This window comes from Thermothielavioides terrestris, chromosome 1 (genome assembly GCF_000226115.1).
Source record: "Thermothielavioides terrestris NRRL 8126 chromosome 1, complete sequence".
Classification (NCBI taxonomy): domain Eukaryota; kingdom Fungi; phylum Ascomycota; class Sordariomycetes; order Sordariales; family Chaetomiaceae; genus Thermothielavioides; species Thermothielavioides terrestris.
Genome location: NC_016457.1, coordinates 5,911,471 through 5,939,356, shown reverse-complemented (window position 1 = coordinate 5,939,356; position 27,886 = coordinate 5,911,471). Strand labels below are relative to the sequence as shown.

Below are 27,886 nucleotides of genomic sequence, written 5' to 3'. Positions count from 1 at the left end.
AAAAGACCGAGGGCGGGGTCGGGCCTGTAGAGAAGGCCGATAAGTTGGAACTGGAGACTTGCTGACTGCCTAGGTAGGTAGTCATGCCTAGACAAATAGCACCCTGGCAGTTACAGCTTTCCGCTCTTGTGCTTAACACCAGGTTGCTGAGTCGAACCTGATGTGATGAGTGTGGCTCATCAACTGATCAAAGTCACCGTGTCTACCTACCAAAGAGCATCCGTTCCTCCGTTCCTGCATGAGAAAGTTCCAAGGTACACCCGGGCTCTCTTTACACCACCAGTAAGGATTATCAAGAACGCCACCACAGCACTGTTCCATTGGCATGGGTCATTCGCCAGACCTTGTCTCCTCTGCCTTCCAGATACGGTAAGAATCAAGTGACATGCAGTCTCTTGGCAGCACACCCTCTGCTTTTCGCCCCGCTCTACGAGGATACTGATCAAATGTCCGAAACCAAGAGAGGGCGCAGTCATCCGGGCCTGCGAGAACCTAGGTTCTACATCCTAGGTTCTACAGTACCGTTGTGAACAGGCCGGACCATCCATCCCCTGGCCAGCTTCTTCATGAGCTGGTCACCCCAACGAACTCCCCAAGCCAGCGCGACTGGCCGCTCTCCCAACCGTCTGAGCCTCCCGCAATCATTTTGAAGGACGTAAATTTACCAGGTATCACCCGGACCAGGTCTGTAGGTTCTCAGCAGGCCAGACCACCTACAGCCGCCTTCGTTTCCTGAATCTATCAAGTATGGGAAGGATACTCCATGCAAGACAGAGCTGTATCATGAGATGGGTAGCTAGATGACACGGACTGTGGCAGATGATTACCTATTCTTAAGTAAATCTGGCATCAGCGCTGGAGGGGCGAACGATAGTCCGTTGGGCGCAATTCTCGGGTTTGTCGTAATGTCGCTATCGTGATATGGCCAGTACATCTGTGTGCCTTTGGAACTAGCCGACGCCGAGCTTAACGCGAGTTTGACAAACGTGGTATTCAATGGTGAATTGCTGCAGCTCTCTCCCGGAGCGGCGCAGCGGGGTGTCATAGGCACCACGTCCTGGACAGTCAACTGCAAATTTGCCGCATTAGATGGACTCATTTGTCTCATTATTGTACAGAAGAAACGGAAAGCAGGAATACACGACACAGGAACTGAGGATTGACTGGACACGGAATCTGCTAACTGCTGTCAGTGCGGATGTCATGACAAAATCGGGTCCTCCATGAACGCCCAGCTTGTCCTCTGGACCAAAGGGTAAACGCCACTTTTGCCTGCGCCTGGGATGTTCGGGTCATCACCGTGTCCTACGAAACCCTCAGCGGCTCGACATGTGGCATTGACGAACTCGGCGACTGTCTCGGCGCCGAGCGCGGTGAGGCACCAAAGGCGACGCTAGGCAGCAGGGTCACCGCCTGCTCCTTGGGGTCTTTGGGCGGAACCGGAGGAGCGACGGCGGAAGTGGGTGTCCCGACGAAAGCCCTGATCGACGCCGAGTCTGGAGAAGTTGCGTCCTGCGCAGCTGCTGCGTCCGGTACAGATGCGGGTTCCTTTACAGGCCGCGGTGCCGCGACCAGGACACTCGCTTTGGCCCAGACTGTAGCGTCGTCGTTGGGTGATTTCCTGTTTGCGGTGCTTGTGCACACACCAAAGGAGGGCTGGACGACCATGATGACCGGGCGACCGTCATAGGAACTTGGGGGCGCATCCCTTTCGTCAGAGGCACGCGGGGATAGCTGTGCGTACAGTGGCGCCTGAGCCTGACACAGCTCGATGTCGTGGCGGGAGGCGTCGAAGGTTGTGATTCCGAGCTCGCGCAGGCCCTTGACCCAGGGGGGATCGCGCCGGCACCACAGCTGGCACGAGAAGCGCAGGGCGGCGTCCATTTCCTGGACCAGCCGGCGCTCCAGCTTCTCGATGCCGGCGGCATCTTGGTCCTGGAGCAGGAACCGGGCGGGGCCTCTGAGGAAGCTATCCTTGAGTCTCCCTGCAAATCTGAGCCTGGCCTCGGCAAGAAGACGAGCATCCTCGGTAAGAAAAGTGTTGTCGAGGTCTGCGCTCATGCCGCCTTCGCAGAATGTCTTCATTATGGAACTGCGCCACGAATTTGCGTGATCGTTGCCGCTGCGGACTGGAGAGGGAATTGGATTGTCAGCCACTGGCTCACCAGCGTGGGAGAGGTTGTGCACGGATAGAGACGGAGAGAGAAGGCAGAAGGCCTACCATTCAGCATGACTTGGTATAAGCGTTCCATGGCTTGCCTGGAAGGCAGGTTTTGGTCCAACAGACCGGCCGGCGGACCAGGAGAGAGATTCAGTGGCTGTACCGACGTGACCAGCCTCGGAAGCTTGCGCGTCTCCTGAAGTTCGGCCAGGCGGCCATTCGCCACGGCCATCAAGAGGAAGAGGGGACCGGACATCACGCGGCAGAGAAACGCTGGAATTCCACATGGCCAGGTCCATGCGGAACCCGACAGGTGACAGGGAGTTGAGGCGCGGCATGCTGGGACTCTCCAGGTCCAGAGCGTCCGGGGAGACGACGTCAAATACCCAAAACGGAGAGGCCAGGGTTTCCGACATGATGAAGTTGGCCAGCATCCCATGCAGCAGGAGCTTTGCGGCACGAAGGCCATCACTGCCGGCAGGTGTCAGCAGGTCTTCCGGGAGCTCCCCGCTATCAGTGAGGCGAACGAAGTGCTTGACGCCGTCGCAAAGCTCGCGTAGCTGAAGAGGATGGAGGCCGGAGTGGATGCGGTTCGGGTCGCGGTGGGCGAAGTCATCCACCCACTGGCGCCAGGACGATGCTCTGGATGCAAGCCAGGCGGCAATGGCGGCGTCGCTCAAGGCGGTTTCCTGGGACCGATCGAGGGCGACTCGCAAGAGCTCTTCCTCCTGCCGGGCCAGCCGGGACTCGAGATCCTTGATGCGGGCTTCGAAGACCTTCTCCCTGTTCAGCAGCGCCTCCTTCCATTTCTGCCGCTGGGCGTCGTGGCGCTTCTGAGCGGCGGACAGCCTGCGGGCGAGGTCCTGGTTGTCGTTGAGCAGGTCCCGTTCGGTCCGCTGCAGCGCGGCGATGCGTTGGTGCAAGCTGCGGTTCTCCTTCACAAGCTCCTCCGCATCATTGGATGGGCTCATGGAGTTGAGAAATCTCTGGACTTTGTCGTTCAAAGCTTGAGTTGCCGGGCTCGGTTCTCTGCGTTGGGGCTCTTTTCGCTGGAGCGACCTTGACCTGTCTTCCGAAGGAGATCTCCTCGGTGTCGGGGTGCTGCTGCGAGAAGCACCCCTGACCCTCCCGTGCCCTTGGCTCGAGGCTCCCGACCGGGACCGCGATCGGGAGTACGCCTTGACGACGCCCTCAGCTATCACCGCGGCGGACGGGACTTTATCCCGAGTGCCGTCACCATACTCGGCAACAATGGAGCTCGGTGTGTCTGGCGGCGGCGCGGGGAGGCTGGAAGTTGCTCGTCTACCGGGACCAGGATCAGCGATGGACTCTGGTGGCGATGGGTAGCTCCTGAGAGGCAGGTCTGACGAATGCTTGGATGCCGTTGTGGACGCCGTCAAGGCCGCCATGGGAACGTTGATCGCGGCAGGGGGCGGGGACCGAGCCATGGAGGCTAGCGGTCAGCCTGGCACGACCGATCTCCGTTGGTCAAGTCGAGAAGATCGTGGGAGCAACCTTGGGCCAACGCGAGGAGGAGGTCCGGAAAATGAGCGAGGGACTCTGCGACCGCACCCGGCACCGGTGGGCAGTCACCATATATCACACCCTGGCGATGCCGCGATGGGCTTCTCCCCCTCTTCCTGGGGCAGCGGGTACAGCACCGCAGTCCTGAGACACCGCCCTGCTCTGCGTGGGGCTCAGGTCAACGCTGTCTGGCAAAAGACGGAAGCATGCTGTCGAGTAAACACTACTGGAAACGGGAAGTCCCATGTGCGCGAGGGGGGATGTTAAGTGCAAGGGCAAGCGCCAGGAAGACTTCTCGGCGTCTCTGACCCCGCCATGGTCGGCTCCACGACATCACGTCCCCGGTCGTGAGGGCGCCAGGCCGCTAAGTATCAGCCTCATGAAGTGCGCTTCAGAATCCGGCAGCGAGCGAGTCTGGAGCATGCGCGACGGCACTGTGCATGCATCGTCAACTGCTTCCTGGCGGCTAACTCGGGCGCTTATTTGGGGGCCGGCAGGGGGCTGGTCCAATGAGAGCGTCGACAGCCCTGTCAATTGTGCAAATGGTGCAGATGGAAGATACCTTGTTGCATCGACTTCTTTGAAATGACAACCCAATTCTTTAGAAGGACAAGACATCTGACTGTGCTACGAACCAGAAAGTGGTGAAGCGAAGCTTGATAGGCCGAGGCCGAAGCCATCGCCACCCGCAGCCTACTGTAGCCGACGACCGACCCCTCCCCCCCCCCCCCCCCCCCCAAAAAAAAAGAAAAGAAAAGAAAAAAAGAAAAAGGAAAAAAGAAACTGTTCTAACCGTTAACCCAACCCTAGGTAAGTACTAACTTGAATTGTTGATCTTTACAAAGAAAACTCCAGGATCTGCCTGGTCAATGAACTGCTTCTTCCTTCCTCGCTTCCTTGTATGGACCATTGGAAGGAAGGAACATACCTGGTATTGGTGGGGTACAGTACCTGGTATTTACGGTACCAGGTACGGATACCTAGTGTACATACCTGTTTCTCCTGGCTCGGCCACCGCACCTTAGAAAAAACAACCTACCCCAACCCACCATTTTCAGCGCCTGGGTGCCTTGTGGCGTCTGCTTGTGTGGCGACATATCAACTGGGTGTCTTGGTGATGCTCACTGCAGAAACTTGGTGGTGCGTGTACGGCCCGGACAGGGAGGTTTGTCATTCTAAAGAATCCGGTTTGTCCTTTTAAAGTCGAGATTTGCTTGGTGCATGCGCGTCATCCTCGGCCTCCATCCTCAATGCCCCGCACCCCGCTCTTCCTCTCACCCAAGTTCATTTCCTCCTCGAGCAACACCCTGCGTTGCTTGTTGAGACGGCCACTGCCTGTCAATCGCTGCCCAGCCCACCGCCCGACCCCCGCCAGCCAGCCGCCGCCGACAGCAGTTGCACGGTCCCGCTCGTACCTGACCGACGCCATCCGCGCCCACCAAGCCCGCAAAATGGCACCGCAACTCGACAGCTACTTCCAGCAGGTCGACGCCCTGTCGGACGCCTTCATTGAGCGCCTGCGCCAGGCCGTGGCCATCCCCTCCGTCTCGTCCGAAGCCGCCCGCCGCCCCGATGTCGTCCGCATGGGCCAGTTCCTCGCCGACGAGCTGACCAAGCTCGGCGCCCACGTCGAGCTGCGCCCGCTCGGCAAGCAGCCCGGCACCGACCTCGACCTGCCGCCCGTCGTGCTCGCCCGGTACGGGAACGACAAGAACAAGCGCACCATCCTCGTCTACGGCCACTACGACGTCCAGCCCGCCCAGAAGACCGACGGCTGGGACACGGAGCCGTTCGAGCTGACCATCATGCCCGATGGCCGCATGTGCGGCCGCGGTTCGACCGACGACAAGGGACCCGTGCTGGGCTGGCTGAACGCTATCGAGGCGCACAAGTCCGCCGGCATCGAGTTCCCCGTCAACCTGCTCATGTGCTTCGAGGGCATGGAGGAGTACGGGTCAGAAGGGCTCGACGACCTCATCAACGCCGAGGCCAAGAAGTTCTTTGCCGATGCGGACGCCGTCTGCATCAGCGACAACTACTGGCTCGGCACCGAGCGTCCTTGCCTGACATACGGTTTGCGCGGCTGCAACTACTACAGCGTCGAGGTTTGGGGCCCGGGTGCCGACCTGCACAGCGGCGTATTCGGCGGCACTGCGCAGGAGCCCATGACGGACCTGGTGCGCATCATGAGCTCGCTCGTCGATACCAACGGCAACATCTTGATTCCCGGCATCGCGGAGCAAGTAGCCCCCGTCACTGCCGAAGAGGAGGGCCTCTATGACGACATCTCCTTCACCATGGAGACGCTGCACGAGTCTCTCGGCAGCAAGACGACCATCTTTGACGACAAGAAGCGCACCCTCATGGCCCGGTGGCGGCAACCGTCCCTCTCGCTTCACGGCATCGAGGGCGCCTTCTCTGCGCCTGGCGCCAAGACGGTCATCCCCGCCAAGGTGATCGGCAAGTTCTCGATCCGGACGGTGCCCAACATGGACATCGACAAGACCAACGAGGCCGTGTACCGATACGTGGAGGACGTCTTCAAGAAGCTTGGCTCCAAGAACAGCATGAAGGTGTACGCCCAGCACACCGGCAAGTGGTGGGTCGCCAGCCCCAAGCACTGGAACTTCAGCGCCGCGGCCAAGGCCACGGAGCGCGTCTGGGGCGTCAAGCCCGACTTCACCCGTGAGGGCGGCAGCATCCCGGTCACGCTCACCTTCGAGCAGGCGACCGGCAAGAACGTGCTGCTCCTGCCCATGGGCAGCTCGACCGACGGCGCCCACTCCATCAACGAGAAGCTCGACAAGCGGAACTACATCGAGGGTATCAAGCTCCTGGGCGCCTATCTGCACTACGTGGCCGAGGAGCCCATGAACTAGGCAGAGGAAGGAAGGATCCTGGCTAGAGATTCCATGGGATAGTTGTGGCCACCAGCGCGAAGCAGGGGTGCATAACGACCGCCCCTGCCTGTACACTATGCCTATAGCCCACTGCCTGCAACAGAGCGGCAAGGAAGCGCACAGATCTGGTCAACCAGAGGGAACATGGGCGAGATTTGCTCGTCACTAAAATTCCCGCCCGTTGTTGAAAGAAAGGAGTATGTGCGAATCCCATGCATTAGCCTGCCATGATTGCCTGTTTCCATGGTCCCCTGCCCGTATCCCCGGGGTATCGATATTCCCTATGCCGCGCTGTCTGTGCAGTCTGATGCCCTGTTCCATATCTCAGTACGCCGTCCCGGAGCCGTAAGACACGGTCCCCACGAATGTCCCCTAACCAGACGACCTCGGCTCCCCGCTGCCATCGCACAGGGAAAACTGAAGCCTTGCCACCAAGCGACGGCGGCAACTTGCCGTAAACAAAACCTCCGAAACCGACCAGCAAATGAGTTCCCCAGCCAACCAAGAAAAAAAGCCATCAAGCAGAATCCTCGTGTTCCAAGCTCATGCTGTACACCCTGCTCTGCCTCCGCCGCGCGACCTCCTTGGCATCCCACACCCCGGCAAACATGTCCTCGCACTCCTCCTCGTCCTCCGAGTCGAAGACGACCACGTCCTCCTCTCCGTCCAGCTCATCTCCAGCCGCCCCGCCACCGAAGAAGAGCTGCTCACTACCGTACACTTCCTCCTCCTCCTCCTCCACTCCGCCCGGCACAACCGCCTCGCCATCCCCATCCTCCACTCCCCCTCCGCGCACGCGCACGCGCTCGCGCTCGCGCACCGGCACGTCCTCCCACTGGTGGTACCCGACCACCCGCCGCGCCTCGAGCACGAACTTGCCGACCTTGTACTCCTGCGCCGCGTCCGCCGCCGCCAGGTACTTCCACCCGACCGCCGCGCCGCACCCGGCGCACCGGATGTCCGCCACCACGTGCTCGCCCGTCGTCAGCCGGCGGGTCTCCGGGCGGCCGACTCGCACGTTGACTAGGTCCGGCGTTGTTGGCGCTGTCGCTGTCGTCGCGCGGTTGGTGGTGTTGTTGTTGCGCGGCCAGCGCGGGCAGGACGGCGTCGCCTGCGCCGGCGGCGGCGAGACCAGGTAGGCCGGGCCGTGGCGGCCGGTGAAGGCCTTGGAGACGATCTGCGCGAGGAAGGCGAGGTCGGCGGAGCAGCCGCGGCAGCGGAGCGTGGCGGAGGCGGCGCCGCCGGCGGCGCTGGGGATGCTGGAGAGGCGGCGCCGGCGCCGGTGACCGCCGCCGAGCGGGTCCTCCCGTGGTCCCGCGGGGGGTGAGGTCGGGGAGGTGGGGGAGCTGGAGAGGGAGGGCACGGCGCTGGCGCTTGGTGGTGGTGAGGAGGAGGAGGGAGGCTCAGGCACGCGCCACCCGGGCAAGGGGATGCGGAACGAGGGGAGCAGGAATGTGGGGAAGGAGGGCCGGCGGTGGCCGTCTGAGGAGGCGGACGTGCTTGTCTGCCGTCGAGATATGAGCTTTCCGATCATGATGGTTCCCTTGGGATGATGCTGGGGCGGGAAGAATGTTTCAGGCGGGGGGCGATGCAACGAGAATTTGGCAGGTCCGAGAGTTCGGGGAGTGGAAGAACACAATGATGTCCGAAACACCGAGTCGCGCTGCCCGCCAGCGCGGGAGCTCAGCTGATGATTGTGTTGTGTGGGTTCGGAATGTTCGGGAGTTCACACAGACACACGTCGTGGGTGTTAGTGAGCACCCCGCGGCTTCATGTGTGATGCGAAGGGCGGGCGCATGTCTACCGCTCCCGGATTTGGTTGGGAGACGGGCCAGACGGCCAGACAAGTCGAGAAATCATTGGACCGGAGGTTTTGCGAAGCTCATCCGGAGTCCTGACGCAATGACAAGACCTCAACTTGCAACTTGCAAGTGAAGAGCTGGGCCACCTGACACTCCCCGCATTGTTCCCACTTATCGATTGTCGAGACCTTCCGGAGCATGGTTAAATCGCACACGGTGCGGGACATCCCTGCTCCAACTGCCGGGCCATGTCCAATCAACGGCGCTCAAATGCAGCTCAAATGCCGAGCAGCGTCTCATTCAGAATCTCATTCGAATTCGGCCTGTTTCGCGGCCGCGGGTTGCTCTGTGTGGCCTTGCACGCCGAAGAGGTAAACCCGATGATGATCGACGGACCGGCTGGCAGGAGGAGGTTAGGCCACATCGGCCCGAGACGTCGCCCGGGGCCCGAGAACAATGATACATGGAGGGATCCAGAGCACCACCTCATGGTTGCGAACCTGCTGTGGCAGCGGCCGAGTCAGTACCTTACTGTGCTAGCTTCATGTGGCTAGGGGTAATATTTACCGCAAATCTGCTGCCAGAAGGCGAGGTAGAGAAAGGACTACGTGGGCCATGGAACGTTTGGGCTTTTCGATTTTGTGCTGTGTAAAGTTTGTGAATTAACCTACGGTACCTCACTGAGGATTACAATGGAAGCCTAGGTTGTCAAGTGTTTTGCTTGTACCATACCACTTGTGCTCGCAGTAATCACTTTCCAGGCACGTTGAGCTGCATTCCATGGAATGCACCAGTGTCCCGGGTGGTACACTACTGCCTGCGGAATATGAGGGCGAGTACGGAGCAGCGTCCATCCTGTCGAGCAGTTGAAATTCCTTGCCTGTCGAACGGCAACGTGGTGCCGTTTGTCTGACCACTCAAGAGCTCGAGACGCGCCATGGCCTTGGCTGCTGGGAAACTGCCCCGCTTTGTGACCACGTGATGCTCCGCCAGCGAAGGGACCCGCTTTTGTGGGGATTCTTGATTTGCCCACTTGATTTTTGCTTCCTTGACTTCCATGCTCCGTCGAATCTTCCAGTTCTCCAACCCAACCTGCCGCTGCGCTGCACCTAACGGTACAAGTCAAAGTCCAGAGCATCCCACTTGCTGCTCGCATCAAACCAGTCGAGTAAACAATTCTCAACAAGTCTGCAGGCGAACAAATCACACGAATTGAAATAGCGTCGATCGCTTTGCTCATCGCCCGCCTTGTTGACCTGCGCCGAACGATCCGATCGTGAAATCACTCCACCTAGTTTCCCAACGAACAACCTGGCATCCTGCAGCAATGGCGCCCATCAAATCACCGAAATCCAATTCCAGTAGTAGTAGTCATGGCGAGGGCGTTGCCCGCCGGGCCGATATCCTCGCCAGCTGCTATCTTGTCGAGTCGGCCACGGCCTCGCTGAAGGGCCTGCACTACTGCACTACCGGGCTCGCAGGAGCCGAGTGGTATTCCTGAGGTCCCTTCGACGGGACTTCCATCGCCGCCATCAAGCCCCCCCCTCGCGGCCCTCACGACGACCAACCAGCTGGCGCTGACCCCCAAGGCGAGGTCATCATCATCTAGCGCCAGCAACAACGTCGGTCGCGCCGCCGCCGGCACTACGGCTCACGCCGACAGTGCCTGGCACCGCCGTCGAGGGGGGGCAGCACTGCGCATCAGGGAAGAATGTGAGAGGTTCTTCTGTGAGACGCTGCGCGCCATGTTTCTGGGTGAGAGGAACGCGGCGCTGCACGGCTCCGGCCTGGCCAGTGTGTATAACAACAACAATAACCACAACAACAACAGCAGCAACGGCCGCATCGGCCTCACGTCTGCCGTCCGGCGCAACGAGCAGCTGACGCCGCCCGACGACTACCCCATCACGGGTGACACCGTGATGGCTTATCGTAGCGAGATGGGCCGCGGCACCGTCCTCGGCTGGCTGGAAATATGGGACTACGCCGGCGGATCCAGCTTCCGCGGCTTTGTCGCCGACGACTCGAGCCGAGGCACCAAGTCCATGTTCGTCTTCTTTGACGCGCACTCCATCACTCGCGACTTGAGGCAGGCGTACGTTCTCCCTCCCTCCCGCCTTGTGCTATCCCTAAAAATTTACGCTAACCAAACATCGCACATCAGGGTCGTCGCTCTGATCGAGCTCGCCGAGAGCGCTCTCGGGTGCACGCACATGGTCATCTGCATCGAGCGCTCGATGCCCGAGGAGGAAAGCAAAGCCTTGATCAAGGGTCTTCAATGGGCTAACTTCTCCTTGACCACGCTGGACTTCTGGTCGTCTGGGTTTGACCTCGTCAGCAGTCGGTGGTTATTCATGGGCATGGAGGTGTAGGCGTGACAGGCCCATTGCTGGTCTTGCCTTTTTGGTTTTTCCTTCTTTTGCGACATGTGATAGCGGTTACTATGGTTGGTCTCTCTGGTTTTGGCACGTACCTCACTCAAGTTTGCAAGCGGTTCTCATCTTTTCATTCCAGCACGGCCATGGCAAGAGTTGCTGCATCCTTCTCATTTTATGTGAAGGTCTCCGGTCCGTCATGGGTACCTGGGTTAGCATGGAAATCGGTTTGGTATCTACAGCAAAGTCTATATATCAAGAATGTTCCCGCCTGTACGTGCAACTGTGCCTCATAGATCGCCCTCGAACTTCCTGACCGCCAATCCATTGTCGGCCAGGTGGTCTTTCACTTGCTGCACCATGTACTCACCCCTGTGGAACATGCCAGCCCCCAGGGCCGCATCTGTCGTTGTCTCCTGGAAGACCTCGAGGAAGTGCCCGGGGTTCCCGGCACCGCTGCTGGCAATCACCGGTATCCTGATGGCTTCCTTGACCTGCCGGATCAGTTCCAGGTCGAAACCGCTGTTTGTGCCGTCCTTGTCGATGCAGTTGAGGAGAATCTCCCCGGCGCCCATCGCCTCGACTGCCTGCGTGAGCTCCACGACGTCCAAGTCTCTCGTCTCGCGCCCGCCCTTGATGGTACACGCGTACCAGCAGTACCCCTCCCCCTTCGGCCCGGGGAACTCCGTCTTGATAGTGGCATGGCGCGTGGCGTCCTGCTTCGGGACGTACACCCTCTTCGGATCCACGCTCACAACCACGGCCTGGTTGCCATATGCCTTGCTGATCTGTTCGATGGCTGTGTTCCCGTACAGCACCTTGCCGCCCCGGTAATACTCCTCCGCAGCGAGCACCGCGTCGCTGCCGATCGAGACCTTGTCGGCTCCGCTCTTGAAGTACATGGTTGCGATTTCCAAGGCAGACACCTTGGTCCCGTCGACGTCCAACGTGTCGCGGATGCCGCCGCCGATCGTCAGGGGCACAAACACCGTCTCTGACGTCCTGCGCAGAATCTCCAACATGGGAAGATCGGCCACCGGGCAGTCGCGGAACGACGTGATGTTCAAGAAGGTGACCTCATCCGCGCCTTGCTCGTAGTACTTCTTCGCCATCTCCACCGGCTTGCCCAGATTTCGCACGGACCGGTCGGCAGACTTCTCTCGCACGTCGTACTGATCGCCCTTCGTCACCACCAGGTCGCCCTGGTCGTTCGTGCGGACGTCTAGACACGCGATCACCCGTCTGGTCAGCCCTTCCCGCGCGATCATCTCGTCCGCTGTGCCGTTTAACACCTGAGGCGCGCTCTCGGCGAGGGCCTTGGCTCCCGACCCGTCCAGAAACGCGCGGATGACCCTCAACCCGGCAACACCGCTCTTCTCGGGGTGGAACTGCGTCGCGAAGACGTTCCCCTTGGCCACTGCGCCGACGAAGGTCTCTGTTCCATACGTGCCGGTTGCGACGGCCCAGCCAAGTTGCTCTAGCTCGCCCTTCTTGTACGGGTACTTGTACGAGTGCACATAGTAGTACTTCGAGTCTGGGCGCAGGCCGTAGAGCGTGGGGTTCGTCGGACACAACGCGTTGTTCCAGCCGATGTGCGGGACGGACTTAGAGGCGTCGTCGAATCGGTCCAGGGCCCCGGGGATCAGGCCAAGGCCTGGGCAGTCGGGATCCTCGGCGGACGTGGTGAAGAGGGCCTGCAGACCGACGCATATGCCCATGAACGGCTTGCCGGCGTCGATGTGGGCGCGGAGGGCGGGGAGGTAGCCGGCGGACGAGAGCTGGGACAGGCAGTGGCCGAAGTGGCCGACGCCCGGGAGGACAAGTTTCTGAGGTTGCGAGCCCAATCAGCTCGCCGCGCTTGGCATCAACGGCAGCTATCCTTCAGCGAAGTCGATGGTGCGTACCTCCGCATTTGCGACCTCCTCTGGCGACCGGATCCACTCAACCTCGTAGCCAATCTTCTCGATGGCATTGACGAGGCTGCGCACGTTGCCGGCGACGTAGTCGAGGAGGTGAACCTTGGGCATGCTGGCGGTGCTTGCCTGCCGTCGAGATACGCAAGATCACGCAAGATCACCCAAGAAATGTTTGGTGAGAGCGAGACGGCTCCAGGGAAGGACAAGATGAGTCAATCGCTGCTCTACAAGTTAGCCGTCCGAAAATCTTCCGCGGTGGGCTGTTTATCGAATGGCGGGGCAGGCAGGGGCGCTCTATCGACTAGGTAACCTACCCCGCCATCCAGGAGTGACATGGGACCCCGCTGCTAATTACCGGAGGTAGCGAACGCTACTGGAAGATTTGCAGCTCATCATCTGGCCTAGCGCGTCAGCTTCCCGTCTTGCCATTTCAAACTCCTGACCACGAGCACATGCTTTAAAAGCCTGCATGCGCTTTCACTTCTCGACGAAGCAATTGGTCTTTTGATCCCAGACCGGACGGTTCAAGGTCAAAAAGCACATCGAGAGACAAGGTCGCATTGCATTCGATTGTCACTCGCCATGGAGCATGCCTCCCCGCGACACGCGCCAGTTGACGATGACGATGACGAGTGGGAATACGAGTATTCCACGACGGAAACCGAGGTATGGCGATGCACTCATTTGCTTTCCAGGTATATTGTTTTCCCGCCGCTGACCCATTGCGAAGACGTACTACCTCACGCTAGACTTATCAGTCCGCGACTTCCTCGAGAGACGGACCGACGATGTCGTGCACAGCACGCGAACAGGCTACCGAGTCTGGTACAACCCTCTCTTCAATGCGCCCGAGCCCAAGACCTCGAATCCGGACCTTCTCGACGACAAAGAGGCCGACGACGGAGAGCCTCCCGAGCGCGAGGAGGTAGACCTCGATACGCTAGGCCTGCCGCAACCGCCGGCGCTCGACCCGCCAATTGACCCACTGCTGCAGCAAGGCAATGAGAAGGATGGGCAGCTGGACGGGCAGGCCAGCGACAAGCCGGCCGATCAGATCCAGATTTTGGAGCTTCATTCCAAGGAGCCGATCATATCGTACCGCAACCATGTGTTCCGCGGCACATGGGCGGAGAACATCGGCACGGAAATGATATTTACACCGCACGACGACGACGCGCCGCTGCCGGCTCTTCGGCACCTTCCCCAGAACATGGACCTCATTGCGGCGAGCGCGACGAGAATCAATTTCCAAGAGGCGACGTTGTTGCCAAAGGACCAAGACGGCTTGTCCGACAGGATATTCTTGGGATACGGATATTCCGAGGAGGACATTCCCGAGCGATACAGGAAAAACGGAGGCATCTACGTCCACATCGGCGGCGATAAAACGGGCCAGCGGCAGCCTCAGGCACACTTCCTCGAGGACCTGATAGCGCTGAAGCGCAAGCGCGGCGAGACGGACGAGGTCACGATCCAGCCGCTCGAGACGAGACAGAACAAACTGATGGTGGAGGACGAGGAGGAGGAGCGTCGCCGGAGAAAGCTCAAGATCGACTATGCGCGGAATGTCAGGTGGCGCGACAAGAGGCGGGAGGAAAGAGAACTGGGGCTGGCATCGCCCGAGCGGAACTACGTGCCGCGGACAGGCGGGCGAAGAGGGTGGCCGCGACGAGCGAGACGGGCCGCCCTTATCCGGCGCGATTCGGGCGCCATATCGCGGTTTGCGACGCGAGCGAGCCGGGCTGCTGGCAGCTCTGTCCCGACCCCCGCCCGTTGGGGCGAAAATCTCGATGCGGATGCTCAAAATGGTTGAGTGTGTGCCGCCACTGTCCGCCGTCACCGGCCATCCCGAGGTGCTGCACTGCAGGCCGTCATCGGCAGTTCGGAACCCACGGAAAGGCCCAGGTGGGCTCTGCTGGGCCTGTCATTCGCCGGAATCTGCACGGTTGGCGGGGCGCACATCCGCCTGCATGATCCCACCGCATCAGTAGTGGGAACCTCGCGCTCGGTCAGTTGAGGCGGGGTTGGCGGGGTACCGGTACTTGCTTCGCTGACACATGCACGATGCCCCGTGCTCCGTGCCTGACACCTGCATTCCAGGTTGTCTTGAGAGCGGCAAGACCGGAGATCCCAGTTCCTGCCCGCTCCCGACATCGAACTTTATCATTTTCCTCCTCTACGCCCCATCTCCTGAGGGTCTAGATTCGGCTTCGTTTCATTCCACCTGTTCTCCGTACAGGCGACCCTGCACCCTCTCTTTTCCGCCACCAGGCAACTGCGCCAACTCACAACTCTCTCCCTTTGTCCTACGACTCCGCCGTCCACCGTCCACGGCTCCTCGCCGCCCGCTCGAATGCCCGACTCCAGGGACCGCTGAACCGCCGCCAAACAACCAGCGAGAACCACGGCAGGATAAATATCTCAGAAACAGCGTCCGCAGACTTGCGTGATCGCCACTCCGGCGCTCCGAAGGCCGTTGAAACCGGCGCCACGACTCTGTCGGTTCGCGACATGTCGGTTATCGCCTACAGCCTGCGCCGGGCGACCCTCGCCACCTGCTTCGTCGCCGTCCTCGTCTTCCTCATCTGGCTTCTGCCACGCCTTCTCAATCCGACTCCGCCCGATGCCGCCGAGAGCGAGCGAGACAAGCACTGGGTGGATACGTCGCCAAACTGGTTCGATCGCCAGGCATGTCGCTGGCTCAGCCTGTGCGGCGTGCTGCACATTCGATGGGATGCGCCGGCGCTCCCGGACAACGGAGGGCCGTCGGCCATGGCGGAACTGAAGTCGCTGGCTTTGGGGTTGACCGCGTATTGGACCTTCGTCGAGAAGTCCGGCGTCAGCGACTGGGAGATGGCCCCGGAAAAGAAGAACTCGAATCGCGGCTTCCGAGCAACTAGCAACAGCGGTGCTCGGATTCTGGAAAAAGTGCCAGACTACGTGCTCGACCATGCGCCGCTCGTCCATCTCTATTCCGATGAGCACTTCTGGCCCGCCGACATTGCCGAGTACATCCGCCACCTTGCTCCCTACGAAGGCGGCTTCCCGGTCAATGCAAGTGAGCCTCTGGATCTCGGGAACTTGGGGTCTCTCAACGGCAAGAACGGCACTGTCTTCTTGACCAGCTACGACGACGTGGAACAGAGACCCGACTGGCTCCATAGTCGCACCGGGATTCCCACTCCCTTTGATGACGAGGAGCCAGACGGCGGAGACGGCGGGGACGATGGGGAGCGCGACCCACCTCAACAGCCCGGAGACGACACCACCTGGTGGGATGCCGACAGAGACCACCCTCCACACCGCATAGTCCCGCCGAGAGAGTCATCCGACAGGCACCGCGGCCTTCGGCGGAGGCAGTTTCCACAGGACGTGCAGCACCCCATCGTCGGCAGCGCTTCCGAGTCTAACAAGCCCGACGTCAGCGGCTACTCCAAAGCGCCGGCCGTTCTCATCCTGGTCGACAAAGGAGCCGACATCCTGGATGCGTTTTGGTTTTTCTTTTATAGCTACAATCTCGGCCAGACGGTGCTCAAGATCCGGTTTGGAAATCACGTGGGCGACTGGGAGCATTGCATGGTGCGCTTCCAGCGCGGCGTGCCTCGTGCCCTGTTCATGAGTGAGCACGCCGGCGGCAAAGCCTATCTCTGGAAGGCGCTCGAGAAGCGAGCGCAGAAGAACGGAAAGCCGGCACGGCCCGTCATCTACTCGGCCGTTGGCAGCCACGCCATGTACGCATCGCCCGGGATGCACCCCTACGTGCTGCCGTTCAAGCTGCTTAAGGACATCACCGACAAGGGCCCGCTGTGGGATCCTGCGCTGAACAACTACGCGTACTGGTATGACTACGAGGTCGACCGAGACGAGGCCCAGAACAGCACGGTTCAGGAACGGACCAGCCTCGTGCCTGCGGCGTCGAACCCCGACCTGCCCACCTCGTGGTTCCACTACGAAGGGTACTGGGGCGACGACGTCTACCCGCTGAGCGACCAGCGCCAGTGGAGGCTCTTTGGGGAGTATCACTACGTCATGGGCCCTCTGGGCCCCAAGGCGAAGTGGCTGGATAGGAGGAAGGTGTGCCAGACCGAGAAGTGCACGATCGTGGACAGTATCGAGGCGGGTAAGAAGTTGGCTTGGTACTAGACGGTTCCCTACACTTTTTGACGATGGTAACGGGGTTTATGCATGGGTAGATGGGGGCGACGGCGTTTCCTGTGATACCCCTTTTCTCATGTCATGTCCTTTGCATGCATTGCTTCATGTCACACACTGCGGTAGCACCGCTAGAGGCAGATTAGAGAGGCAGTCTTGGGTTTAGGCACGGGATTTCATGTTTTCCTGCGAGTTGCAGAGCTGGCTTGGTAGTCGTGGCCGTGGTGGTCAAATAACGTACTGAGACTCTCCTTTCCCTCCTTGCCTGGTCATCTATCATCAAGGCCTGAAATTGCGCTTCCTGTTTTATGAACCCAGCCAATGCTGCTTCCTTCCATTCTTGATATGGCGAGGTGGCGCCCATCTCCTCGCCGCCGCCGCTGCCGTCGTCGCTGACGGCGATGATGGAGGAGCTGGAGTTGTAGGAGCCCTCGGTGGCGGAGCCTTATACAGCGACAACTAGGAACCCTCGTTCGGCGTTTTGGGAACTACGTGGCGTCCTTAACCTCAAGTCTATGTCAATGACGGGGACGTAACCGTGTAGTTCTCCATCACGACAACTATTATCTACCCCATTTTCTGTCTCGGTCATGCGTGCTTCGCTTCCGTAATCAAGCAAATCAGATACAGTCTTGTCAACTGGTGATGCCGCTTGACGGAGAACCGGAACGGGGAGGTGCTTCTTGTAACAATTGCAAACGGCGGGCAATGTTGTTGGTTGGTTGCTGGCGGTTTGGCCTGGTCAAGAACCGGAGCCGACAACCAGCTTCTTGGATCCCGTAGCGGGCGCCCACATATCGCAGCAGATGTTTTCATTCCACAGTCCACACTCAGCAATCAACTATGCTGTCAACTGCTCGAGGGCTTCGACCGTTCAACATAAGCAACCATCTCTCGTCTCTCTGCCGTGCTTGTTTGCGCTTAGCTCTGGAAATCCGGGTCTTCGTCAGTGCAGCATGGGCACTTGCGATGAGCCAGCGGATCGCGACATCGGGAGCTGCATGATATGCGAAAAGCACATGTGTTCTTCACACGCCCGCTACGACCTTCACGTTTGTCCACACGCATAAGCCAGCATCTCTCCATGACATAGACTCTTATCTTGACCGAAGCGCAGGACAATGGTCTCCAAAACTACCACGGGTCCTATGGCGTAGCCAAGAAACGACATCTCGCTGCTCTGTTAGCTAGCTCGCTGTCCAATCCACAACTGAGCAGTGAACACAAGACGGAGACCAGCCCCGGCCATGACCCCGGGCCCCGACCCAACGGCTCGGAGCGGGGTCGGCAGTTCGCTCAGATTGGAGAACCCACATGTTGCTTGGAATTTGGCACGGAATAGCGGTCTGCGCCGACGGGAGTTAACCATGGCTCGACGGAGCGCGGTGCGAGGCCCAATTGCCGTCGGGGCTAAAACAAGGACCGCGACCCCCCCTTCTCGTTAACAAGGTCGCGTCTTACACACCTGATCCCACCTCCGTCCGTCTGCAATCGTCCAACGACGCTCAACACCGCACGGCACACGGACCGGACAGAATGTCAGGCGACGACTTCCCGCGGCTCCCGCCGTCTGGCATCAAGGTGCTGGTCGTCGGGGCGGGCTTCGCGGGCCTCGCGGCGGCCATCGAGTGCGACCGCAAGGGCCACTCGGTGACGCTGTTCGAGAAGGCCGACGACGTGGACGAGCTGATGCGCATCGGCGACATCATCAGCTTCGACCCGAACGGGTCCCGCGCGTTCGAGCGCTGGCCGGGCGTGGTGGACGCCATGGAGGCCATCGCGCGCCAGACCTCGTGGCTCGACCTGCACCACCACCAGGGCCGCTTCGTGACCCGCCAGTCGTTCGCCCACGAGAGGGCCTGGGGCCGGCGCATCAACGGCCACCGCGGCCAGCTGCACAACATCATCTACCGCCACGCCGTGGCGCGCGGCATCGACATCCGCCTGGGCTGCCGCGTCGAGGACTACTTCGAGACCGACGACCCCCCCCAGGCCGGCGTGGTGGTCAAGGGCGAGCGCATCGCCGGCGACGTGGTCATCGCCGCCGAGGGCGTGCGGTCGCGGGGGCGCAAGATCGTGCTCGGCTTCGACGAGAACCCCAAGTCGTCCGGCTACGCCGTGTACCGCGCCTGGTTCCCGGCCGACCGGATCCGCGACAACCCGGTGCTGCGCCACCTGGTCGTCAACGGCGATACGCACCAGGGGTTCATCGGGCCCGACATCCACTTCCTCGCGTCGAGCATCAAGAACGGGTCCGAGGTCAACTGGGTGTTCACGCACATCGACGACGGCAACATCGAGGAGAGCTGGCAGTTCCCCGGCAAGCCCGAGGAGGCGCTCCGCTATCTCGACGGCTGGTGCCCCGTCGTGCGGGAGCTGGTCAAGGCGACCCCCGACGGCCGGCTGATCGACCACAAGCTCGTGTACCGCGACCCGCTGCCGACCTTCATCTCGCCGCGGGGGCGCATCGCCCTGATCGGCGACGCCGCCCACCCGTTCCTGCCCACGTCCATCCAGGGGGCCAGCCAGTCGATCGAGGACGGCGTGGTGCTGGCGACCTGCCTGGAGCTGAGCGGGCGGCGCGACATCCCCAGGGCGCTGCGCGCGTACGAGAGGCTGCGGTACGAGCGCGTGCACCGCGCCCAGGCCATGGGCCCCAAGACGAGGGAGCGCTGGCACAAGGCCGACTGGACCAAGGTGTGGAAGAACCCGGAGATGCTCCACCTGATCCGGGAGCCGTGGCTGCTGAACTTTGACGCCGAGAAGGACGCCTACGACAGGTACGGGCAGGTGGTGGCGGAGCTGGACACAGTCAAGGCGCGGCTGTAGGGACGGGTCTGGGGGCAGTAGTAAAGATGCAGACAGACGCAGACCAGACGGGTTGGCTCAAGCCGCGCTGAATTCCAACTGGCGTTTGGGCCGGGAAAGTTGCGCGAACCTGGCAGCTTGAGATCGTAATCAGAGGCGTCAGGCAGCTACGGAGCAGCTAGCTGCCTGTGAATGCCGACTGTTTCCGCCTGACTGCACTGACACTCCAATCGTTGTGTTATGGCCGGCAGATAGTCCACAACCTTCTGCTTGAATACGCCCTCCCTGACCGGCTCCTCGGCCGATTCGATCACCCATTTTTCTTTGCATTTCGATTCGTTGCATTCATTTCTAAGAGCTTGGCTCTCTGATCAGATGTAAATGAATAAGTGGCCTGCGGCCGATCTTCTCTCTCTTCAAGCATGTCTTCAAGCATCAAGACACAGCCATCACACACGAAGACAGACGCACCACAACGGTGGTTTTCCTTCTTCTGGAGGGCTGTTGAGTCCCTCCTCTTGTTATACTACGTCTGCCCAGACGACGGGGCTGCGAGCTCTTGAGCTCTTGTTGTGAGATGTCGTGGCGCCACGCCACCACTAGACACATCTGAACCGTATGTCTGCCTGTTGAGGAGACATCGTTCCCATCACTCGACGTACACCTCCTTCGTCTACCCAGACGGAGACGACCTTCCTTGCGGGCACATCTCACGCACTTGCTTCTGAGTGTGGTGGGGTAGGTTGGTGTGGAGGCTTTGCACCACTTCAGTAATCTGCGGTGTCCCGTGAATCATGTGCCAGTCTGCGGCTCGCCATCCCTGCCGCCTAACAGCAATATCTGATGCTCCCCGGTCGGCGAGGGGTGTTGGGGAAGCTCACGAACATCCGCCGTCGCGTCGCCCTTGCTGCCTGGCAGCACGGTGACCAAAGGCTGCTCTGTTCCCATCTCGCTGACTTCGGAAGCGTCCGTTGTGCTGGCAGACTCTCGGGTATCACTGCTGGCACGGCCGCTAAGGCTTGGTGTTGACGGGGGCGCATCGGCCTTCTCCTCATGGGGTTGTTGCACCTCGTCATCTTGCGGCATCAGCTTCTGCGGCCCCTCGGCAGCCGGCAAGGCAGTCGGCAAAACTGCGCCCGCTGCTTCCCCGGGCTCCTCCGCCCTCGCCGCCGCCTTGATCGGCGGAACTGGAACTGGACCCGGACCCAGACCAGAGACTGCAGGCACCGCCCCGTCCGCATCGGCTTTCGCCGGCTGGTCGCTCCCAAGCATCTCGCGCGCGGTGACCTCCTCGTACCGCGTCAGCTCAGAGATGCGTTCCTCAAAGTTTTTCCGATAGTTCGTCTTCCGCAGCAGCCACTTGGCTAGCACCATGATCAGCCGCTGCTTGTTGACCGGCTTGGCGATGTAATCGTTCATGCCGTGCTCGATGCACCGCTCCCTGTCGCCCTTCAGCGCGTAGGCCGTCATGGCCACGATGGGCACGAGGATGCCACCCGCACGGATGTGCCTGGTCGCCTCGTGGCCGTCCATAATGGGCATGTTGACGTCCATGAGTACTACATCATATGCTGCGGGCCTGCCGCGCACCATACGGACCGCCTCGATGCCGTTGGACGCCAGCGAGATGTTCCTGAAGCCGATGGACCGCAGCATGCCAAGCATGACCTTCTGGTTGATCAGGTTGTCCTCGACCACCAGCAGGCTCTTGGTCGACGACACCATCCGGAGCTCCTCCACGAGGCTCTCGACGTGGGCATCTGGCAGCGGCCAGCCCACTCGATCGTCCTCCTTCGTGCTCTTAACCTGCTCCATGTTCTTGATCTTGTTGAACCGCGCGGTGAACCAGAAGACGCTGCCCTGGCGGTCCGGATTGGGCCGGTACCCAATCCTGCCGCCCATCAGCTCGGCGAGCGACTTCGCGATCGACAAACCCAAGCCGGTACCCTTGTACTGCTTGGTGGTGGTCGCGTCGAACTGGGTGAAGGGCATGAAGAGGTTGGACGTCGCGTGCTCGGGCACGCCGATGCCCGTGTCGGTCACCTCGGTGAGGATCGTGGAGCTGGTCTCGTCCTCCTCCTTCACCGAGGCGCAGACCCGGATGGTGCCCTTGTCGGTGAACTTGACAGCGTTGCTCACAATGTTCTGCAGGATCTGGCGGTAGCGCAAGGGGTCGCCCTGGACGGACCGGGGCAGGTCCGGCGACAGGAAGAGCTCGAAGTGCACAGACGGCGGCAGGCCAGCCTGCGCGCTGCGGACGACCGACGTGACGATGCTCGTGATGCCGACGATGTCGGAGTGCATCGTGAAGCTGCCGGACGTGAGCTTGGAGTAGTCGAGAATGTCGTTGATGACCTGCAGCAGCACCTGGCCGGACTCGTCCATGATGGTGACGATGTCGCGCTGGCTCGGCGACAGCGGGGTGTCGAGCAGCAGGGTGCAGGCCGACAGCATGCCGTGCATGGGCGTGCGGATCTCGTGGCTCATGTTGGCCAGGAAGTCCGACTTGAGCCTCTCGCTCTCCTCGTAGGCGGCAATGAGGCGCGACTCGGCCGACTTGCGCTCCGTGAGATCGCGTGTGACCTTGCCGAAGCCGACGTGCACGCCGTTCTGGTAGACGGCCGTGATGGTCACGTTGGCCCAGAAGCGGCTGCCGTCCTTCCTGTATCGCCAGCCCTCGTCCTCGACGCGGCCCTGGCGCAGGCACATCTCGAGCTCCATCTCGGGCTTCTTGATGTCGAGATCCTCCTGGCCGTAGAAGACGGAGAAGTGCTTGCCGACGATGTCGTCCCGCGTGTAGCCCTTGAGCAGCTCGGCGCCGGTATTCCAGGTCACGACGATGCCCTTGGTGTCGAGGAGGAAGATGGCATAGTCCTTCACGGCTTGCACGAATATTTGGAAGGCCTCGTGGGCCGAGAGGCCCGGCTGCACCAGCTCGTCCTCCAGATGCACGGGCGGGCCCTGGTGCCACTCCAGGGCGACGGACAGCAGCTCGTCGCCGTTGAAGACGGGGACGACGCGGGCCTTCCAGGAGACGGCGTGCCTGGCATTGATGGGCCTGCTGGTGCGCTCGGCTCGGGCGGCAATGGCGTCGTCGATGGCGGAGGTCAAGTGGGCGAGGTGGTCGGGTCGGGGGGGCTGCAGCTGCTTCTCGACGAAGGAGAGGAGCTGTTGGCCCACGCAGCTATGGGCGGCCACGCGCCACTCGGCCAGGAGGTGGGACGAGGCCCTCGTGATGCGCCGGCCGGGCGTGAGGATGAGCAAGGCGACGGGCGCGAGGTCGAAAATGAGGCCAATGTCGGGACTGGCCAGACTGGCGGGACCACCGGCGGTAGAAGGAGGCTCGGCGCGGCTTGAATGGCTCGAATCTCCTTGCATGGTCGGGTTGGTCGGGGACTCTTGTGGCGATCCCCCCTTGTGTATGTATGTGTATGTCGAGTTGGGGTTCGCCCGCTGCAGAGTCTCGCCGCGGGTCTTTCGAACCCGGAATCGATCGGCGGTTCCAGGCAGTCAAGCCAGCTCGGCGACTCGATGGGAGGAACGGGAAGGTAGTTGTAGGGCGACCGGGCGAATTGCAGCGTGGGTTGCGCGTTTGGCGAGATTCTGTCGGCGGCGAACAGTGTACTGGGGCGGCCGCCGAATCGCGCCTAGCTTGATTGATGCGCGCGGTGTTCCCCGGAGCAGGGCTGTGCGCCTGCTCATTTCCATCTTCGCAGAGTGCCGGGCGCAGCGTGGGTGGCGACATGTTCCCAGAGAAGACTACCGCCATCCTGATTCTGCTTTTCTCGACAGTGCCGGCCGCTCGATCTGTGCGGGCTCAGGTTGCGCTCTGGGATCGGTGATGTCACTCGCCCACTGTAAGATGCCTGACAAATGTCCGTCATTGGCTGGCTTGGTCGGTTGGCTGCGGGCTGCACAACGGAAGTTAGCGTTTCCTAGCGGCACAAATCATGGCCAGCCCCGGAGGGCCAGGCCGGGGCCCAGAAACAGTGGAGCGTGGCGATTCAGTGGTCGGACATGAATTGCCGGAAGAACCTTCCATGAGTCAGGCACCTATCGTCTGCTGCTGCCTGCTAGCGGACAGTCACCTTCGAGAATTTTCCACCTGGCAGCAGCTGCTGCTGCCAACTCGAGTTCGAGGCAGCCCACCTCACTGCTGAGCGGGTCGGGCACCATGGGAGATTATGCGATCATCACCTGTCACCTGTTTCTCTTCCCCGGCGCTCCTTCCGTCAACCGCTTGACAATTGTCATCAGACTCCCAATTCAACAATTTGGAGTCGCTGTCGTGGCCTGATGTCGAGCAGCTTCGCTGGCGCACAGAGAAGATTCTGGTACGGCCGTGACATCATTCGCTGATTCCAGCACCAACCAGATGATGCGAGGGTGATGCAAACAACGTGACCACTCCCACCCAGAAAGACCCAGAAACGTCTCGCGATGTACGAAGGCCGGTTCCAAGCGATGAATGCGGCTGGGCGGGGACAAACAAAGATATAAACCGCAGGACCTTCCCGTCTGCTCCCCGACTGTGTTTCCTTCAGCAACGCAATGCAAGCATCGCGCAGTCTGAGACTAGCATCGAGAACGCTTCCAGCCCTTCGACTAAGGCAACCGTCACTCCTCTCGCGTAGCGCATCCACACCAACCCGACGCAACATGTCTCTGTGGCACCCGCGCTTCTCGCACACGCACTCGGGCGCCCCCGGCTTCTCGTCCCTGTTCCGCATGCTGGACGACTTTGACCGGTACGCCGCCCAGCAGCTGGGCAAATTCGAGGGCAGCACGAGCGTGGCCACCTTCTCGCCCCGGTTCGACTTGGCCGAGCACAACAACAAGTACGTGCTGCAGGGCGAGCTGCCCGGCGTGGCACCCCAGAACGTCGAGATCGAGTTCACCGATGACCAGACCCTCGTGGTGCGCGGCCGCACTGAGCACTCGCGCACCGAGGGCGACCCGGCCCTGCTCGAGGGCACCTCCGAGACCAAGCGTGTCGAAGGCGGCGAGCAGAAGCCCCGGTACTGGCTGAGCGAGCGGTCCTATGGCGAGTTCTCGCGCGTCTTTACCTTCCCGGCCGCCGTCGACCAGGACAAAGTCCAGGCCAAGTTCAAGGACGGCGTCCTCGACATCACCGTGCCGAAGGCGGAGAAGAGGGGCGGCAAGAGGATCACCATTCAGTAATGGCAAGATCGAGGAACCGCTTGGAGTTGGACGCTGAGTGGATGGAATCGGTGTGTACGAGATTGGCAGGCAGTGATGCGTTTCTTCTTTCGGGGTAGTCAGTTTAGGGAGCAATCAAGTCCGTCATTCCTTATCCTTTTTTTTTTTTTTTTTTTTTTTTTTTTTTTTTTTTTTTTTTTTTTTTTTTTTTTTTTTGAGAGTTTGTAAGGGAAAGACATTGCGTGTGTTGAGGGCCAACATAATACCATGCGTGTGTGTGTGTGTGTGCTGTCTGCAAAAATCCACAGCCGCCATGATTGTGGTGAAAATTCTCGAGCAGGTCTCGCAACCACACTGTGACAGGGTCGCATTTACGGTCGCAGAGTTAGTGGCTGAGCTGGGAGCCTATCATGAGCCCTGCCGATGCGAGCGAGCGAATGTGAAATGGGGGCTGTTGGCCTGTCGTCCGCGCCAACGTCCTCCCTGCGCACCCAGGACAGTGGACAAGTTGCGGATACTCTCTTCTCCAGGTAGGAAAGGGTAAAGGGCTTGCATATGCGCCTGGGTGAAGCAATGGGCGCCAGGGTTTGACGCCCCGCCGGGCTATGTCGGGCTGGGATTCTTCAATCCGAACGTTTGCCCGGGCACACTTTTAATCCTCCACTTCGCCGCCTCTCTGGGCATCCCAGCTCGAGTTCTTAAATTGTCTGGACGTGCAGGCCGGACTCTCGCCCCGCGCCCGAGGCCACCGGAAGAAGGCGGCAGGGGGCGACATGGCGCGTTACGGGCTTGAATTCCCCGAAAACATCCGCGACCCGCGCCGCCCGCGCCCGCTGGCCCACATCCGCAGCCCCCACGGGCTTCACCGCTCCCGCCAGGACCGTGACCACCGCCCGGACGACCGCATCCCCGACAGCTCCGGCGAGGTGCGCATCGCCAGCGACATCATCGAACGCCACCCAAGCCGGCCCATCAACATCAATTTCAACTACGGCCCCGTGCACTTCCACCAGGCCCCCCTCCCCACCGCGGCGCCGGAACCGATCCCCGCCGACAGACGGAGAAGAACCACCCTCCCCTACCCACCGCCACCATACGCCCCTCCACCCGGCACAACAACCACCACCGCCCGGCACCCTCTGGAACCCCCTACTCCTTTCCCACCACCACCACCACCCCACCACCACCCAACAACAAGACCGCCAGCACCGACCCCTCTCACCAGCGCCGCCGGTCCACCCGGTCCCGCCGGGCCCCACCCTCGCCTGCCCCTCCGCCCGGCCCTGCGCACAACAACAACAACAACAACAACCCGGCGCCGCTCCTCCCCCTCCCCCTCCCCGTCCCGGTCCCCGTCGCGCCGCCGCCGCCGCCGCCACTACCACCCCCGGTCCCCGCGCGCCGTGGTGGTCGTCCGCTCGCCGGACTCTCTTTCTCTCTCCGACTCGTCCTCGTCCTTGTCCTCGACGCCAGGGTCTCGGTCTGAGCTAGCGTCCGACTCGGACGGGTGGTCGTCGTCCAGAGATCTGGATGGCCGGCGCCGGCGGCGTCGTCGGAGTCGTAGTCGCAGTCGCAGTCGGAGTCGGAGTCGAAGTCGGAGTCGGGGAGGGCGTGGTACGCCGACGCCGAGGACGGTTACGGTTGGGGTTTGTGAGAGGTGTTTGGTGCTGAGGCGGCTGGTGTGGCCCGGGTGTTGTGCGGATTGCGAGGTTTTTATGGTTGGCGGTGGCGGTGGTGGTGGTTACGGGGATCGGGACGGGTATGGCGATCGGGATGGGCATGGGTTGGGCGGTGCTGAGTGGGTGAGGGTGAGGGTGCGCGAGAGGGAGAGGGAGAGGGATAGGAGTAGGGAGCGGGAGCGGGAGCGGGAGCGGGAGAGACAAAGAGATAGGCTGGGTGGTATGAGCAGCGGTGTGCCTGGGGTGCGGTATGTGGCGGTGAGTAGAGAGGACGCGGGGGTGCGGAGGGAGGCGAGGGAGCGGGCGAGGGACAGAGAAATCCGGAGGGAGGTAAGACAACGGGATCGGGAGTTGCTAAGGGATGGGCTAGGGCGGGGTGGATACTATCACAGCGACTCAGAGAGTGATAGCGGGTGGTGGTAGACAAGGAAGCTGATAATGTGAATTCCCGTCGCGAGCAAGGAAGTCAACCCGGAGGGAGACTCCCAATCGGTTGCCAAAAAGCAACGAAAAAAGGGAAAAAAGAAAGAAAGGAAGGAAGGAAGAAAGAAAGAAAGAAAGAAATACTCAGAATTTAATTTTGAAATAATAATTGAGATATGTACTCGCTGATTATGCGGGCAAGCCGCGCCCCGAGGCACACCTAAAACACCAGGGCGCCGCACGCGACGCCGAACACAACAGCCACCACCAGGCAGCCCCAGCCCACCTCCAGACTGGCCACCAACCCCCGCCCAGCCACCAGGGCCCACCACGGTCCCCCGAGCCAACCCGCCGCCCCGTCCGGCTCCTCCAGCAGCCGGACGGCCTCCTCCCGTCCCTCGACCCTCCCACCCATCTCGGACACGACGGTGACGGTACCCTTATAGGGAAACCCGCTATTAGCGTCGGGAGGCAGCACCAGGCGTTGGGGGCAGGCGGAGGGATGGGGATTGAGCTAGGTTGTGCTTCTGCGTGACTTACTTGCTCCGGGTCGGGGAACGGGTCGGAGGCCGACCGGCGGCCGATGGTCCGGCACGAGGGCTGACGGGGGCCGGAGGACGCGGTGGACTCCCCGGTGGGGGCGGGAGATGGTGGCGTCTGAAGGGGCCGAGGCCCCCTGGGTGGCTGTTGAATTCGAATTCTTCCACTGTCCGCATTGAAGTGTTAGCAAAGCGGCCAAAGGAACATTCAAGGAGGTTAACAAAAAAAAAGATATCAGATGCTGTGGCACGACTTACACAAGCATGTCTAGACAGTTCGAAAATGGCTCTCTTCTCGCGCGGATTGTACGACAAAGATTTGTTTTCGAATATTTTTTCATCTTATGTTTGTGATGTTGGAATGGGATGAAAGAAATCCGGCCGTCCGAGACCAGAATATCCAGGTTGTTATAGGCCGCCCATGCCCGTTTGTTCTTTCCGCACATT

General features: G+C 60.9%; 13 protein-coding genes across 13 annotated transcripts; 6 read left to right on the top strand and 7 right to left on the bottom strand.

Annotated features, from left to right (window-relative positions):
* Positions 1-779: 779 nt before the first annotated feature.
* On the bottom strand, positions 780-1,890 carry THITE_2109229 (uncharacterized protein). The gene has a single exon (XM_003649983.1). It carries the CDS (start codon positions 1,882-1,884, stop codon positions 1,306-1,308), a length of 579 nt encoding a protein of 192 aa, XP_003650031.1. The 5' UTR covers positions 1,885-1,890; the 3' UTR covers positions 780-1,305.
* Positions 1,891-2,187: 297 nt separating this feature from the next.
* Positions 2,188-4,059, bottom strand: THITE_2109227 (uncharacterized protein). The gene has a single exon (XM_003649982.1). The coding sequence runs from the start codon at positions 3,607-3,609 to the stop codon at positions 2,218-2,220; it is 1,392 nt and encodes a 463-aa protein (XP_003650030.1). The 5' UTR covers positions 3,610-4,059; the 3' UTR covers positions 2,188-2,217.
* Positions 4,060-5,011: 952 nt separating this feature from the next.
* THITE_2074797 (uncharacterized protein) lies at positions 5,012-6,564 on the top strand (the record flags this gene model as incomplete). The annotated part of the gene is made up of 1 exon (XM_003649981.1): positions 5,012-6,564. Exon 1 carries the CDS (start codon positions 5,137-5,139, stop codon positions 6,562-6,564), a length of 1,428 nt encoding a protein of 475 aa, XP_003650029.1. The 5' UTR covers positions 5,012-5,136.
* Positions 6,565-6,715: 151 nt separating this feature from the next.
* THITE_2169528 (uncharacterized protein) lies at positions 6,716-8,479 on the bottom strand. Its single transcript, XM_003649980.1, has one exon. The coding sequence runs from the start codon at positions 8,117-8,119 to the stop codon at positions 7,103-7,105; it is 1,017 nt and encodes a 338-aa protein (XP_003650028.1). The 5' UTR covers positions 8,120-8,479; the 3' UTR covers positions 6,716-7,102.
* A 1,235-nt stretch (positions 8,480-9,714) lies between these two features.
* Positions 9,715-10,759, top strand: THITE_2040656 (uncharacterized protein; the record flags this gene model as incomplete). Its single annotated transcript, XM_003649979.1, has 3 exons — positions 9,715-9,810; positions 9,872-10,482; positions 10,552-10,759. The coding sequence occupies 3 exons, from the start codon at positions 9,715-9,717 to the stop codon at positions 10,757-10,759; spliced, it is 915 nt and encodes a 304-aa protein (XP_003650027.1).
* A 146-nt stretch (positions 10,760-10,905) lies between these two features.
* Positions 10,906-12,956, bottom strand: THITE_2109223 (uncharacterized protein). The gene is made up of 2 exons (XM_003649978.1): positions 12,667-12,956; positions 10,906-12,588 (listed from the first exon to the last, which is right to left on the bottom strand). The coding sequence occupies exons 1-2, from the start codon at positions 12,787-12,789 to the stop codon at positions 11,053-11,055; spliced, it is 1,659 nt and encodes a 552-aa protein (XP_003650026.1). The 5' UTR covers positions 12,790-12,956; the 3' UTR covers positions 10,906-11,052.
* A 6-nt stretch (positions 12,957-12,962) lies between these two features.
* On the top strand, positions 12,963-14,503 carry THITE_2109222 (uncharacterized protein). Its single transcript, XM_003649977.1, has 3 exons — positions 12,963-12,983; positions 13,043-13,344; positions 13,409-14,503. Exons 2-3 carry the CDS (start codon positions 13,261-13,263, stop codon positions 14,489-14,491), a joined length of 1,167 nt encoding a protein of 388 aa, XP_003650025.1. The 5' UTR covers positions 12,963-12,983; positions 13,043-13,260; the 3' UTR covers positions 14,492-14,503.
* A 507-nt stretch (positions 14,504-15,010) lies between these two features.
* THITE_2109221 (uncharacterized protein) lies at positions 15,011-16,896 on the top strand. Its single transcript, XM_003649976.1, has one exon. It carries the CDS (start codon positions 15,190-15,192, stop codon positions 16,819-16,821), a length of 1,632 nt encoding a protein of 543 aa, XP_003650024.1. The 5' UTR covers positions 15,011-15,189; the 3' UTR covers positions 16,822-16,896.
* An 898-nt stretch (positions 16,897-17,794) lies between these two features.
* THITE_2109220 (uncharacterized protein) lies at positions 17,795-20,045 on the top strand. The gene has a single exon (XM_003649975.1). The coding sequence runs from the start codon at positions 18,367-18,369 to the stop codon at positions 19,657-19,659; it is 1,293 nt and encodes a 430-aa protein (XP_003650023.1). The 5' UTR covers positions 17,795-18,366; the 3' UTR covers positions 19,660-20,045.
* THITE_2109219 (uncharacterized protein) lies at positions 20,045-23,594 on the bottom strand. Its single transcript, XM_003649974.1, has one exon. The coding sequence runs from the start codon at positions 23,014-23,016 to the stop codon at positions 20,431-20,433; it is 2,586 nt and encodes an 861-aa protein (XP_003650022.1). The 5' UTR covers positions 23,017-23,594; the 3' UTR covers positions 20,045-20,430.
* A 367-nt stretch (positions 23,595-23,961) lies between these two features.
* THITE_2109218 (uncharacterized protein) lies at positions 23,962-24,981 on the top strand. Its single transcript, XM_003649973.1, has 2 exons — positions 23,962-24,080; positions 24,146-24,981. Exon 2 carries the CDS (start codon positions 24,298-24,300, stop codon positions 24,817-24,819), a length of 522 nt encoding a protein of 173 aa, XP_003650021.1. The 5' UTR covers positions 23,962-24,080; positions 24,146-24,297; the 3' UTR covers positions 24,820-24,981.
* A 1,188-nt stretch (positions 24,982-26,169) lies between these two features.
* THITE_2109216 (uncharacterized protein) lies at positions 26,170-27,136 on the bottom strand. The gene has a single exon (XM_003649972.1). The coding sequence runs from the start codon at positions 26,577-26,579 to the stop codon at positions 26,286-26,288; it is 294 nt and encodes a 97-aa protein (XP_003650020.1). The 5' UTR covers positions 26,580-27,136; the 3' UTR covers positions 26,170-26,285.
* On the bottom strand, positions 27,121-27,705 carry THITE_2126153 (uncharacterized protein; the record flags this gene model as incomplete). The annotated part of the gene is made up of 3 exons (XM_003649971.1): positions 27,121-27,339; positions 27,441-27,606; positions 27,698-27,705. 3 exons carry the CDS (start codon positions 27,703-27,705, stop codon positions 27,121-27,123), a joined length of 393 nt encoding a protein of 130 aa, XP_003650019.1.
* Positions 27,706-27,886: the final 181 nt, after the last annotated feature.